Here is a 13,047-nt window from a genome sequence, read left to right as displayed (position 1 = left end):
TTATCGCAATAGTAATTGAACTTAGTACGAGAGGAACCGTTCATTCAGATAATTGGTTTTTGCGGCTGTCTGATCAGGCAATGCCGCGAAGCTACAGTCTGCTGCATTATGGCTGAATGCCTCTAAGTCAAGCAGTAGGCAAGACAAAACCAAAGAAACACAAATTCCTCAAGCGGTAGACTTAATATTCTATGTAGCAATAATTCAAATGTATATATTATACGTACATTCTCGTACAACTTCCAACTGGTGTAGACTATGTATCATACAACATTTGTCAACATAGATATGGACTTCCGACGATTCCGCCTCGAGCTAGTAAAGCAACAATATGTACAGATAAAGACTGAAATGCAACAAAGCCCATTGACAATCGGATGAGCACGCTTCAGAGGCCCGTAGGGTATCGTACCAATGCATGGTGATCAGAACGATGCAGTCTCGTAACAAACCTCGGCTATCACCGGCTGTCGGGCCGCAAAAAGGAGGCTGGGGCCTCATAGTAATTGTACAACCAATCCGGCATTTGTAACTTATATTTCTTGCCTAGCAGTCCGAGACTTAGTTCTTGCCTCGCAGACTTCTCCCACAACAAGTTACAAGTTTCACTTGGACTAGCTATAGTTCCGACATCATGACCAACAGATTAAACCCTTGTCTTATCAATAAATCTCCATTAGTTTCCACCCTTTTCCGGTTCCTCTGGCAAGGCCAAAGAAAATCATCGAACCTATATAGCAAGATCCACAAAATGCAACAAGCCCTGTATATGATCCCTTCTGAGAATTAAGAATTTGACCAGCAATTGGAGTTCCCGTAAGTGTTGCGATGCTAGCAAATGCATATGCAGTGCCATATCTCTTACCGTAGTCCTTTGTTTCAGAAATCTGAGCTACGCATACAGGCATTAGACTGACTCCTGTTCCACTTGACAAACCGAAAAGCGTCATGAAAACTGTCAACATGACGACATTTGTGGTGGAAATAGCTGCAGCGGCAAACCACAATGAAAATGTGAAAGTTGCACAAGCAAAGTTGGTTATAACCATCATATTAAACCGACCCAACCGGTCGGCAAGGTATCCTGGAACAGTCCGACCGAGAATCGATGTCCCATTCATAATAGCCAGCAGTTGATATGAGAATGTTATATTAATGCCTTTCGAAACCGCGAAAGAGGAGAAATACGTGATCGGGATCATATACGCCCATTCGAGTATGAAAATAGCCACTGTAGTCAGTAGGAAACGCCGGTCTCTGAAGGCGCGGAGGTCAAATGTCGCACCTTTGGTTTTATTCGGAGGTAGTCTGGTTCGAAGTAAAAGTATGGAGAGTGTGCTAGACAGGAGACATATGAAGCCTATAGTTCTCATTGTCCAGGCAAAGCCAATCCGAGACGTGAGTGCACGAAAGATAAGTGGAAATATTATTCCGCCGAATGCACCACCCGATAGGCTTACGCCATTCGCCAAACCCCGTCGAGAGTAGAACCAATGGTTCACAGCAGCACTGCTTGGAGTGAATATCAATGAGCATGATACCCCATTAAGAACTGCGAAGCATAGGAAAATTTGGTAGTATTCAGTGCATAGACTGAGGAGCATCAGTGCAGCAACGAAACCAACAGAGCCAGTAATTATCAATGCTTTTATCCCGTACGTATCGACAATATGACCTACAATATTAGGATCTTTCACAGGTATCTAATAACCAGCGTACATACCAGTTTGCACTCCACAGAAGTAATAAAAGAATGAGTAGGCTCCAAAAATCCAGGATATCTCAGCCTCGGAGTAACGTGATAATTGATTAGCGCTCAACCACGTCTGCAGCATGCCGACGGAATTGAAGATGCCGAATGTGCCAAATGACGCACACCATGCTCCAAATACAACCATCCAGGCCTGCAAGCCACCGTCAGGATAGGATTCGCCATCTTCAGCCCGGTTCTCCGTTACCACATTGGACGGCTCCGTTTTCTGAGACCGACGCTCATTGACAGCTCCACGCATACTTGCAAAGCCAGTTGCCTTGGATTCAGAAATTGTTGGTCCCACTATAGCCGTCATTTTTATCTGTGATAAAACTGGTGATCTGGAATCTTAGGATGATCCTTGACGAGTCGAATGCGAGCAGCCTCGGAAGCATATTCTGGAAACGAACACCGATCATCTTCGTCTATGGCTCTTTATAACAAGGTAGAGCGAGATGCCCGACAAACTGACCGACCACAATGTGGCGATGAAATTTAGCGTTTAACCTTAAACCTGAGGCATTCAGTGACGATTTTATAGTCGGGGCAAAGACTTGCCACATTCGCTTCAGCCACAGATACGGTTCATCCGGGCTAGCCAATCGGTGCCTGAGCCAAGATGGCACCACGAAATATTCGAAGCTCTGTCCTGCCCATTCGCGGGTTCTATGTTGGTTTGTTCTCCTCATTAGGCAAGACCGGTAAAAGTAAAATAGACATCTCTATGTCGTAATAAGATACAGAAGGAGATAAGCAGCCGCACGACTGAAACCGCATTCTATTATGTAGCCCATTATTGCTTCTCAGCTCTCACACACCATCACCAATCACCGCCGAATCCCTGGAAATATAACATCAGGTAGGACTGTGGGTGTCTTGAACCATGGATGAATGGGCGAAGGCTCACACTAATGGGACGCAGACTTCCGTTGTGGATGGCTCTGCTGGATAGGGGTTGGCAAAAGTTTGAGAACGTGACACAATTTAGCTTTCGAACAGGACGGTTTAGACGGCTGTCTTAGACTCAATCGTGCAGTGCGGCTCAGCGGCTGCTCCGCGACTTCCGTCCCCGAAGATATCCCGAAAATGATGTGTAAGCATATCTTGATCAGCCTGATTGTCTAATCAGGCTGGAAACGGTGACCATTATCACGCAATTTTGGCCTACTCGGAATTAACGCAAGTTTGGCCGTTTTGTTATCGAATGAACTTCTTTTAGATGGCGTGTCATGTTGGTGGAGGAGGAATGCCTTTTGGAATCGGTAGTACTCCAAGTACATTCCTTTCAAGTACCGTTGTCAACAACTGCACATTGGATGATTCTATCAACAATTTTTCTCTTTTTGTTGCGATTGTGAAACCACTCGCTGCGTGTTTCCGTACAGGTGAAATATTACCAAAATGTAACGTGCGTTGGCACTAAGGAGTTCAGGAGGAATCAGGATAGCGGTTCAGAGTATGCCAGTAGGTATTGGTAAGGTATCAATTCAATTAACTGGTTGAATCGATAAGTAAACAACTGAAGCCTGCCTTTTCCAACTCCCAGGTTCAAGGCCCTTCTTTTATAGACAGTCATTCCCAGTTTTCAGATCTATTTGACAGTACCCTTACACAGCCCCAAAAGGGTTGCAGCCTTTCACTGACAATCACTCACAGAGGTGGCTGTGATCATCCAGCAGTACCATTATACAGCCCCCAAAGGGTTGCAGCCTTTTCCTTCACAGTCCTTCTGGGCCTGCATCTTCAGGCGATCATTTGCGGAGGTATATGATGTCGTCGGTCTCGGACCTGGCCGCAGGCGTACTGTCGTCAGCGATTTCGACACATCGCAGCTGCGGATTTGCCGCTCACTGTCCCTAAAAAGCCTGGACGCGAACCGGACCAAAGTCAACGACTTGATTGGCATGATTGCGCTAGTAGGGAGTCCTCATTGCTTCTTTCGACTGGACGCGACTGTGCTGAAGCGCGCTGTCACACAATACGCATTCATCCAGCAGAAATGCCCTCGACTGCAGCTGTCAGAACTGCGGTAAAGTTCTGTGTAAGGTTTGCATGATTGCGTCTAACAAGACTCCAAAAGGTGTAGAATCGACAAAGAGCACACATGACACAACGGAGAGATAGTATGGTGCTTCCACTTTAGGCGCGACAATTGCGCAACAACCCTAACCCAGTCGCGGAATTTTTTGCCTTATAACCCTTACCTTGAACCAGCGTATTGTGTATACTGCAAGCGTATATGTGAGTTTCACAAGCTATACCGTATTAGGAAGGTAGTATTCCTATTACGATATAGTGTACGTCTAGCCTAACTTTGTTCATGATGTACCTCAATGGCCAATTATTTAGCTTGGCCATACTAAAGTGCCAAAGTATCCAACCAAATAGTATCTCCCAAATGTCTCGCAAATTTTAGTCTAAAGCAAAAGTATTCCTTATTAATGTAATTACAAGCCTTATTAACACGATGATTTATTTTATTTTGTATTTAAATGATTTCTGGTGAAAGTTGAAAGATTTTGTTGGACGTGGTGGTACAATTGCTGCGACTGAAGTGGCAGCACCATACTACTCTGTGAGTGAAGCACCGCAGAATTACATGGCCAGGGCGGCTGAAACCCTAGCCTGATTGCCCCAAAATTGTTTACATAAACGTCGATCGCGAAGGCACTTGTCCTTTTCTCTGCTTACTATATCTCCGATCAGATCGTTAACACACTGCAGTTTCACCGTTGCATGGTATTGATGGCCGAAGGTAGTTTACCAGCTTATAAAGCCCTTTGGAAACAGTAAACAGAGTTGCGGAGGCAGGCTGATAAGGCGCGGAGACAGGCTGAGGAAGGCACCCGGCGTACGATTTGGAGGAATTTATTCGAGCCTGTCATAGTTGTTATCCCTGCAGGTAGAGGTCGGAGATAGAAATCTCTCCACTAAAGGGTCATTGACAAAGCCTACTGGGAGACTCAGAAAACGATGCACACGCTTTCAGAGTCCATGGATTCATCAGACTCTATTCTAACCAAGCGTCGTCTGGACGGAAGCGGCCTCTCAATCCGATCACATCGCTCCCCCTCGCAACGACATTCACGCCAGATTGGAAGTCAAAGTGACCGACTAGGCCGGCGCCAACACCACACAGCAAATCCTTGCACGCAGCGGCTTGGACGGTGCCCTAATGTGGAGTTACACCGACAGGGGCGAGATATGGATCGACACCTTGTTAGCAGCGAGCATCTGGTACAGCTGCTCAAGCAGCAGCTCGATGAAGACCCAGATTCTGACTGAGCGCAATCAAGTGTACCAGCCGTCTCGCGGAAGACCTTGACCCTGCTCAGAACGCTCAGGGGATCGGCCGCGAAGTTCAGAAGCGAGTACCAAGGCGCGGCCATTCAAGCAGTGTTGTCCTACTCCTGGCAGTCGTTGTTGGTGATCGTACCTACTGACGCTGGCAAGAACGACGTAATATTTCTCACGGCTCTCGCTGAAAAAGCAAACAAAGGGTCGTCGTGGTGCCTTTCGTCGCGCTACGCCTTGATGTTATTAGGCGCGGACAATGAATAGTCGTGAGACTGGTCATCATCGAGATCAAGGTTTTCAGCCTCCTTCCACAGTGCACTTTCCTCTTCAAGTCAATATCTACTACATCTATCCATTTCTCACAGGTTATGAGCCCTGTTAGCCATATGTCTTCCGCCAACATTCCGTGACGTTGTTCGCGACCGCTACGGCCATTCAATTCCAGTTTACGACGGCAAAACTTCCTGATCTGGGAAGCTAGAGTGCGTTCCTATTGCTGTTGGCCTGATGGATGCGAAAGCATTACAGGCCGACAACGTGGCAAAGGGGATCATCATCGGCCACGTGAGTAATCTGATGATGCTCACGTTAACGATGTTCGAACGAGCATACGATATGTACGCGTACCTTAAGGAAAGGTACACTGCCAAGGCTGTTGCAGATCGCCAGGCAGAGTTAGTTTCCAACTCTATTCGACGAAGATGTCGAACACCGGGAAACTACAAACGCACCTCGAAACAATGTTGCTCATCCGCAAACAATTGCAATTGGGCAACGCCAATCTAACTGACACGATGTTTCTCCAAGCATTGTACATAACAGTTCAATGACCTAGTACTCATCAAACTTGCTGAGTTGCACCTTCCATCCAAGCCAGGTGCAGCGGAGGGCGATAGTGGGGTGAGTGGCAGCGAGAAGAATCTTGTTGACGAGGAAGACGAAGACCCCATTTCGACCGATGCTATCTTCGAGTTGGCCCGTCTATCACTAGAGGACTTCGACGTGGACAATCAGGTCAATGACGAGGAGGGTGATTGATAGAAATGTTAAGAATAGATTCTTTTGTTGCTTGAAATTTGTTTGTTATGGCCAAATCACCATTGCCAATAATCGATGGTCCACAATGCTGCTGGAATGAAGGAGAACTACAAGCCCGAACAAAAAAAGCATGGAAGACGTTTTAAATATATCCTGAATAAATCAGCTTGCTCAATGGCGCGTTTGTAAAGCATCTAGTGCCGTGAGATTCGTTTGTACAGATAGGACAGTGCAGAGCGTCATCCGACTAGCTTTGTTTTGTTTTGTTTTGTTTTGTTTTGTTTTGTTTTGTTTTGTTTTGTTTTGGATCGGAGCTAGTTTTGTTTTCCTAGCAGCACTTCCCACTCTTTACCGTCCGACAACCGCACCTTCAAGCTCTCAGTAAGCAGCACACGGCTGAGAATTAATTATGCAGCTGTGTCTATTTTCTACTACCGTGACTTGTTTAGAATTTATTGAAAAATATTATTTGAAGCTTTCCCTGTCGGGTGGCCTTCGCTGTTGGCCCATTGACACAGCCGTTAATCACAGATGTCCAGTCCGGATAACTACCAAGTACATGGCATTGGCATGCATGATAGCTATTCTCCAAATTGACGGAATTCGAAGACAACTTCCGGTAGGGAGTCGTGAGTATATCTCAGATAATCCTGGGAGTCAAATTCAAAGTGTGGAATCCAGTGTATGTTTCCGCTCTAAGACATACGTTATCAGGGTACCAAGTTTAGAGCATATTCGGCACGGATGCCATTCAAATATTTTGAAGGGATATCGCACTTGCTTTTGCATTTGAATAGTGATGATAATAAACATATGACCGCAATATGCAATGAATGACGGAGCTATTACGGCCACGTTTATCTATCTCCCCAGTTTCATTTCGCTCCATGACCAATCGCCTTCAAAGTTGGTCTTTCTATTAGCTAGTTCGGATTCGAGTGTTAGAGGACGAGAACTTTAAGGGGTTGGGGTGTTTATCGTTAATAGCTTGAGCTATATCAAAGACGTATTAGAAATGTGCGGTCTCGTATTGCAGCCTGACCATGACATTACCCACCGAGCATATTACTGAAGGCTTCCCGCATTGCTTGGTCTTTTACAGTCGAGAGTTTGGGCCGTTTAGGCCGCTGACAATTGCAAAACGTAGAAGGAACCAACAGGGAAACTATTATTAATATTGACCGTTACCGTAGGTGCCATCGGACATACTGCTTCTTTGAGCATCACATACGACTGCAGCTGCGTAAAGATATTATTCGAGCGGTCTTTGACATATTCCTCATGCTGCAGGTCTAACAGCCGTTTTGCTGAGGAATACGGATTGATATTAATAATGCCGTGTTCACTATGGATCTATGCCGATGAAGAAGTCGCGTCCAAGCTTGTACCCTCGAAGATTCATGTTCCGGATTTTCATTACCCAAATGGAGACCTTCAAGTCGAAGTCTCGTCGAGACGTTGGTTCCATGGTAGTAGAGAGTGTTTCCTCTCTTGAGAATGAACAGACCCTCGATGGGTACGTCACTGTTGACCTCCTCGGCCATCGCCTACAGTAAGCGAATTAGAATGTGAAACAGTACAGCGACCGACACGCAACAGAAAATTTTCTCACTCACCATTTCCGCCGACATATTTGCATATAAATGTGACATGGCCACTGACAGGTCAACTGCCCTTTCCTTGAGTGCATCCTTCTCCACTTCGCTCAGGCTCTGTACCACTTCCTTGATCCTATGAAACGATGTGCTGTGAAGCTTGCCCTGGCAGTCTCGAGATATAAGGTCTGAGTGACTGCGCTTCAGAATATCAAATACCCCTAGCGAACGCCTCTTTCGCGGTTTTTTTCCTGCACACTTGCTACCTCTAGCTTCGGCGAGCGAATTATATATGTTTTCGGCGTACTTGAACATGTGGACGGACGCGGAGACTCATCTTCTAGTACTCTAGAACAGGTCCCTGGGGCTGAAATTCTAGAAGTATGATCAGTCGTAGTGATAGCTATATAAAGGTTAAGGAGAGATACAGATTTGTAGAGTAGAGTAGACGCGACGCGTCTCTACACGCGCTATCATAACAGCGGGGCTTGTGCTGCGAACTACAAACGTTTTGTTATCCCGTTAGATGAATTTACAAAGGCCTTGGTACTTTCTGCTGGTTCAAATTTTGGAGTGCGACATTCGGCCATGCACCTGGCAGACTGGTCTAACCGCTCCGCGAGTTACGGCAGTGCTCTGCCTGGTGGTGTACACCCATCGCAAGCGAGGCTTGCCGCATCCAGCCATTGACTCCGCCACGGAGAGCGAAGTGCTTCCGCTGCTCGAGCAGTCGTATGATATGTGCGTGGAAAAATCTCAGGCCAGCAGAGATGCGAAGCGAGTTGCCCATGCGGTTCGTCTCATTTTGAATGGCGCTAAAACGTCAAATGCAGTCGAATCGCAACCAGTACGTGACAATGCACCGGGCATTGACCTAGCATCACTGTCTTTACAGCACGAAAATGGCGATGGTCCGGTAAATGAGACTCCTTATGACCTGCTTGATTCTTTCATTTTTATGGGCAACGACATTGAGAACAGTGACTGGACCGTTTTCGACCCACAATTCTCAGTCTAAGATGCATCCAGCGAGCTGTTCGCCAGGATCTGCGAGTATCTCCTTCACATTTTTTATTCAGCATAAATTTGTATGACAATACAATAAAGATGCGGCCGAGATGTTTTTATGCATATAAGTAAGGTAGCAGACTTCATTGATTGCATACACGATGGTAGGGAGAGTCTCATTTGAAGAAATAACATATTTCTCTCAGATTAAGCCCGAATGGACATCAGTGAGGTCGCAAGAGTAGTGTGGCCAGACGTGGGAGGAAAGGACGGAGACGGTCGGGGAGGAATCGAGTCCGATCGCGCCTGCCCACTATGAAGTGGACAGATCCCCAAGTTAGAAGTAAGAGAGTAACAAGGCAGGCGATAAATCCTCTTGCGGGCGCGCAATGCCCTTCTATCAGCAAATTGGAGATCATAGTCGCTTATTTTCCTCAGCTGACCTGGACGGCTATTATCAATGGCCGTGTTTCAATTAGGTGAGAATTGGTGCAGCGTCTTAATTTGACGCCGCCTGTTGTTCGATTGAAAGCTTGGTTGGCACAGTGCTTGAAGCAAGGCTTCCATGGTTTGAACAATTGAACTCGCCAAGCACAGAGCAACATTGTAACCACCACGGGCTTGACGATATCTCGATATCTTGTTCATCACGCTCGGTCTCGACAATTAAGAGCGATTACGCACGTCGAAACCAGGTAATTGCTCGAATTTCTTGAGCTCCATGCTGGGTAACAGCGCAGTCGTGTACTTTAAATTGACATTGTGTTTGCTGCTATAGACACTTATGAATTCATTCGACGCGCATATGACTCTCGCAGTAATGTCTTGAGCATCTTGCCGGTCGATCTCGATGCCCCCATCCAACGCCTTGAACCGCTCACTCACCCAGACGTGAATATCGGATTCGGTGAGTGACGACTCCGCCCGCACGATATATGCTCGCGGGACCTCGCTCGATCCGCCCGGCGGGGTCACTCCGATCACGGCCGCGTCTGCGACGCTGCTGTGCGCGAGCAGCGTCGCCTACCTCGGACGGCGGCAGTTGCCAACCGCGCACTTTATAAGGTCCTACACAATATTACCCTGTCCGTCCCCCGCGAAAGAATGGTTTCATTACCTTGATACGACTGATTATATACCAAACCCCGTCGCGGCAATACGCAATGTCGCCAGTCCGATAAAAGCCGTCGTCATCGAACGCTGCCGCAGTCTCGGTGGGCATGGCCAGGTAGTACCGCATGCGCATCGGACTGCGAATGCATATCTCGCCCGACGCACCGGTTGCCATAGCGTCGACAATCTCCTGATCCTGACTATAGACAATTTTCGAGTTGACAACGGCAAAAGCATGCCGACCGAGCCGGCAACGCCCCGCGCCGGCGCTTTAAACGTCGACACCCGCCCGAGTTCGGTCATGCCCCAGATTTGCACAACACAACCCGTTGGATGAATCAAGTCCTCGAAGCGCGGTGGATCGACGCCTCCAGCGGCGACCCGGCCGACCAGACCCATCGAAGTGAGCGTAGGGGACCCGACGCGTCAGTCTGTGACAGGCTCTTGACGAACTGCGTGATCATGACCGGCACCATCGGCGCTTCTGTGATCCCGTGGTCTTGCACGGCACGGGTGAAGTCTTCAAGCCGAAATCGACCAAAAACATACGTCGTCACCGCGTGCCGGACCGACGTGAGAAAGCGGCGATGCGAATGCGTGAAACTGCGGGAGATATATCAAACGCGACACCGGATAATCCTCGTAGAGGCCGTCTTGGATCACGCAGTCATTTAACGCGAGCGCCTGGTGCGAGACCGCGGCGGTCTTGAGCAAACCTGTCGTGCCACTCGTCGACTGAGGACCTCTGTAGTTTCCTGTGCTGTTTGGCCATCGTCGAACTTGTTCCAGTCCCGTTCGCCCACGAAAAACAGCTCTGTGCACGACCGTAAACCAGCTGGGTTGCCGATTGCCTTAGAGGATTATGGTTCAGGGTTAAGAAAAATTGTAAGTTACTCCTCGGCAACAACAAAAACAAATACAGTAACAACATGGTGGACGACCAGGACCTTAATTTCATAGACAAATTAGTCAGCAGCGAGTTTGGAACGAACGATATCGAGTTCGATTTGCGAGATTGACGCAAGCAAATCAATGCTGACAGCGTTGCGAACAGTAGTAACCGGCTTAGCGCGCAAAAGGACATCGAGCAGCCAAGCGTCTACCGGTGGCTCAGGTTTCTTGTCCGACACTCGCAAACCGATTTCGACGACCATATTGCTCTTGCACAAAACACTTGCGCGGCCAATATTTTCGCCGCCGTCTTCGTCAGAAACGAGCATATCGTACGCGCTCCCTCCTGTGTAGCGTTTCCATGATCTGACGAGAATGCAGCTCAACTTGCAATTTCTTTTATGTGCGGGCGTGCGCTCTGCACCGCTGTGGCTTCGGGACCACTTTGCTCGGGACTTCCACTACGGTGGACTTCGCTCTGGCGCCGGTGTTAGCGGTGTCGTCTGGTTTGCGATCTACCGGGCCCTCGCAGTGAAAGACGCCGCCTTGCATAGCTCGACTAACACGCCTCGCGTTATTGCTATTCTAGTCGTCAAGAGCACCTGCTTGATAGTCTTCATTATTATTCCCATCGGTGCGTATCCGAAATTTCGCGTGCGGCACCATAATTATTTCGAGTGTCTTCACCGTAGGTTGGACAGCAGTAGTCTTGTTCTGGGCGTTGTTGTTCGTTTCGACGGCCTCGACAGCTCAGGCTCAGGGTCGTCCATATGCAGTGTGCCTGTATAAATCGGCCGTATTCTGGTTTCTTCTGCTTATCACGCTGCTAATCGTCTACCCCTGGACACGTCTGCGCAAGCGTCACGTTCGTCCCGAAATTCTCTCTTCACACGCCATCCGTCTCCATTTTGACTACGCTCCCATTGCTCTCTGCCAGGGAATCAGAATCTCAACCAGGCCACTTCTCGAATGGCACTCATTCGCAACGATTCCAGAGACTTCAGTCGATAAAGATTTCTCTCTCAGTTTCCAAAGCAGGTGACTGGACATCTAGGCAGATCGAACAAAAACCGGCCCGCATCTGGATACGCGGTGCTCCCATACACGGCGTTTTACGGATAGCCACAATATTTAATCGCATAGTCGTCGCCACTGGTTCGGGCATCTGACCGTGCCTGTCACTATTGAGTCTATACGAAATCCCTTGTCGCATACTGTGGTCACCAGGGATCCGATCATTACCTACGGTCAGGCCATTGTCGACGAAGTGTACCGCGTCGACCCGGACGCCGTCGTCATCAACGCTCGCAGAGGTGTACGGCCAGATATGGTGCTTGAAACTTACGAGCTCGTCAAACAGAGCAATGCGGAGGATGTCTTCGTTGTTGCGAATCCCTCCGCAACGAGAGAAGTGGTGTACGGAATCAGATAGCGAGGAATATGTGCGCTGACAGATTGATTGGAGAGTCTAGTCTTGAGGATGACCAGTCTCAATGACAATTCACGTCTGTGGGTTTGAAATCCAACCAAACGATTGGTTTATAAGTTCGGCTATTATTTATGATCGTTCGAGAGACTGATCCGCGACGAACAAATGGTCCCTAGGGGTGGATCACGCGAATGCGAATACGAATAGAGGAATGTTGTTCTCGTTCGTACAATAACCATGGTCACACGCGCGCTGAAAGTCAACTTCTCACTGGCAATACGAACGCGAAGTGATACTAGCTATACTAGCTATTGTACACCGCAGCAAGCTAAACCCCATGGCAAAATACGTTATGTACTGCCTGCATCCCAAGTACACCCCTATATGGCGAGTGTCTTGACGCCTCCCAAATTCCTGCCTGAACGACGTCGTGCGAGTCGGTCGATCCCACTATCGGATCTGCAGTTCTTGGAAGAGACAGAAGTGAATTTTTGTAACGAGATAATCAAGATGTTTGTTTAATATCGATGCGCCTATTAATGTACAAAACCTGGTAAGTTATTGGCTACCGGTGATGACGACGTATAACCCAATCGCATCGTCATTGTCAAATGACGCAGTGCTAGTAGTAACAGACCTTCCCGTTAACTCATCATGTTGAAGGAATTAAGTTGTGACACAAGTTGTGACAGGTTACGGGAGGGAAAATTCTATGAGGCCAACATGATTTGCAAGGCACTCTCATCTCAATGTATTGCTCATATCTAGTGATCACTTCGTGGAATTTCCGTCACGGTAGATCTACTAGAAGACAAGAAACAATGTGCATATTCAATAAATGCAAGCAACTATGAGTCCTCAGACAGTACGTCGGGCATGAGCAGTAAATAGGGTTTATCGCCACCTATGGAACGAGAAGGTTA

General features: G+C 47.8%; 7 protein-coding genes across 7 annotated transcripts; 4 read left to right on the top strand and 3 right to left on the bottom strand.

Annotated features, from left to right (window-relative positions):
• Window positions 1-194: 194 nt before the first annotated feature.
• Window positions 195-1,732, bottom strand: V1508DRAFT_425071 (MFS general substrate transporter). The gene has a single exon (XM_066941378.1). The coding sequence runs from the start codon at window positions 1,602-1,604 to the stop codon at window positions 663-665; it is 942 nt and encodes a 313-aa protein (XP_066793327.1). The 5' UTR covers window positions 1,605-1,732; the 3' UTR covers window positions 195-662.
• Window positions 1,733-4,402: 2,670 nt separating this feature from the next.
• V1508DRAFT_425066 (uncharacterized protein) lies at window positions 4,403-5,403 on the top strand (the record flags this gene model as incomplete). The annotated part of the gene is made up of 1 exon (XM_066941377.1): window positions 4,403-5,403. A coding segment is annotated over exon 1 (308 nt), but the record flags the coding sequence as incomplete, so codon positions are not given.
• A 154-nt stretch (window positions 5,404-5,557) lies between these two features.
• Window positions 5,558-6,088, top strand: V1508DRAFT_399947 (uncharacterized protein; the record flags this gene model as incomplete). The annotated part of the gene is made up of 2 exons (XM_066938298.1): window positions 5,558-5,614; window positions 5,873-6,088. The coding sequence occupies 2 exons, from the start codon at window positions 5,558-5,560 to the stop codon at window positions 6,086-6,088; spliced, it is 273 nt and encodes a 90-aa protein (XP_066793325.1).
• Window positions 6,089-7,207: 1,119 nt separating this feature from the next.
• V1508DRAFT_399946 (uncharacterized protein) lies at window positions 7,208-7,998 on the bottom strand (the record flags this gene model as incomplete). Its single annotated transcript, XM_066938297.1, has 3 exons — window positions 7,208-7,441; window positions 7,477-7,635; window positions 7,705-7,998. 3 exons carry the CDS (start codon window positions 7,996-7,998, stop codon window positions 7,208-7,210), a joined length of 687 nt encoding a protein of 228 aa, XP_066793324.1.
• A 105-nt stretch (window positions 7,999-8,103) lies between these two features.
• Window positions 8,104-8,808, top strand: V1508DRAFT_271551 (uncharacterized protein). The gene has a single exon (XM_066936489.1). The coding sequence runs from the start codon at window positions 8,210-8,212 to the stop codon at window positions 8,699-8,701; it is 492 nt and encodes a 163-aa protein (XP_066793323.1). The 5' UTR covers window positions 8,104-8,209; the 3' UTR covers window positions 8,702-8,808.
• A 549-nt stretch (window positions 8,809-9,357) lies between these two features.
• Window positions 9,358-10,203, bottom strand: V1508DRAFT_399944 (uncharacterized protein; the record flags this gene model as incomplete). The annotated part of the gene is made up of 4 exons (XM_066938296.1): window positions 9,358-9,691; window positions 9,719-9,759; window positions 9,809-9,994; window positions 10,048-10,203. 4 exons carry the CDS (start codon window positions 10,201-10,203, stop codon window positions 9,358-9,360), a joined length of 717 nt encoding a protein of 238 aa, XP_066793322.1.
• Window positions 10,204-10,733: 530 nt separating this feature from the next.
• Window positions 10,734-12,127, top strand: V1508DRAFT_399943 (uncharacterized protein; the record flags this gene model as incomplete). The annotated part of the gene is made up of 5 exons (XM_066938295.1): window positions 10,734-10,804; window positions 10,859-11,027; window positions 11,077-11,329; window positions 11,388-11,733; window positions 11,839-12,127. The coding sequence occupies 5 exons, from the start codon at window positions 10,734-10,736 to the stop codon at window positions 12,125-12,127; spliced, it is 1,128 nt and encodes a 375-aa protein (XP_066793321.1).
• Window positions 12,128-13,047: the final 920 nt, after the last annotated feature.

Source organism: Lipomyces doorenjongii (genome assembly GCF_038497915.1).
Source record: "Lipomyces doorenjongii strain NRRL Y-27504 unplaced genomic scaffold V1508scaffold_76, whole genome shotgun sequence".
NCBI classification, from domain to species: Eukaryota; Fungi; Ascomycota; class Lipomycetes; order Lipomycetales; family Lipomycetaceae; genus Lipomyces; species Lipomyces doorenjongii.
This window is presented reverse-complemented; position numbering and strand designations above follow the sequence as displayed.

Excerpts from the sequence above, each read along its gene's own strand:
- V1508DRAFT_425071 (XM_066941378.1), bottom strand. The coding sequence starts at position 1,604 with ATGCTCCTCAGTCTATGCACTGAATACTACCAAATTTTCCTATGCTTC.
- V1508DRAFT_271551 (XM_066936489.1), top strand. The coding sequence starts at position 8,210 with ATGAATTTACAAAGGCCTTGGTACTTTCTGCTGGTTCAAATTTTGGAG.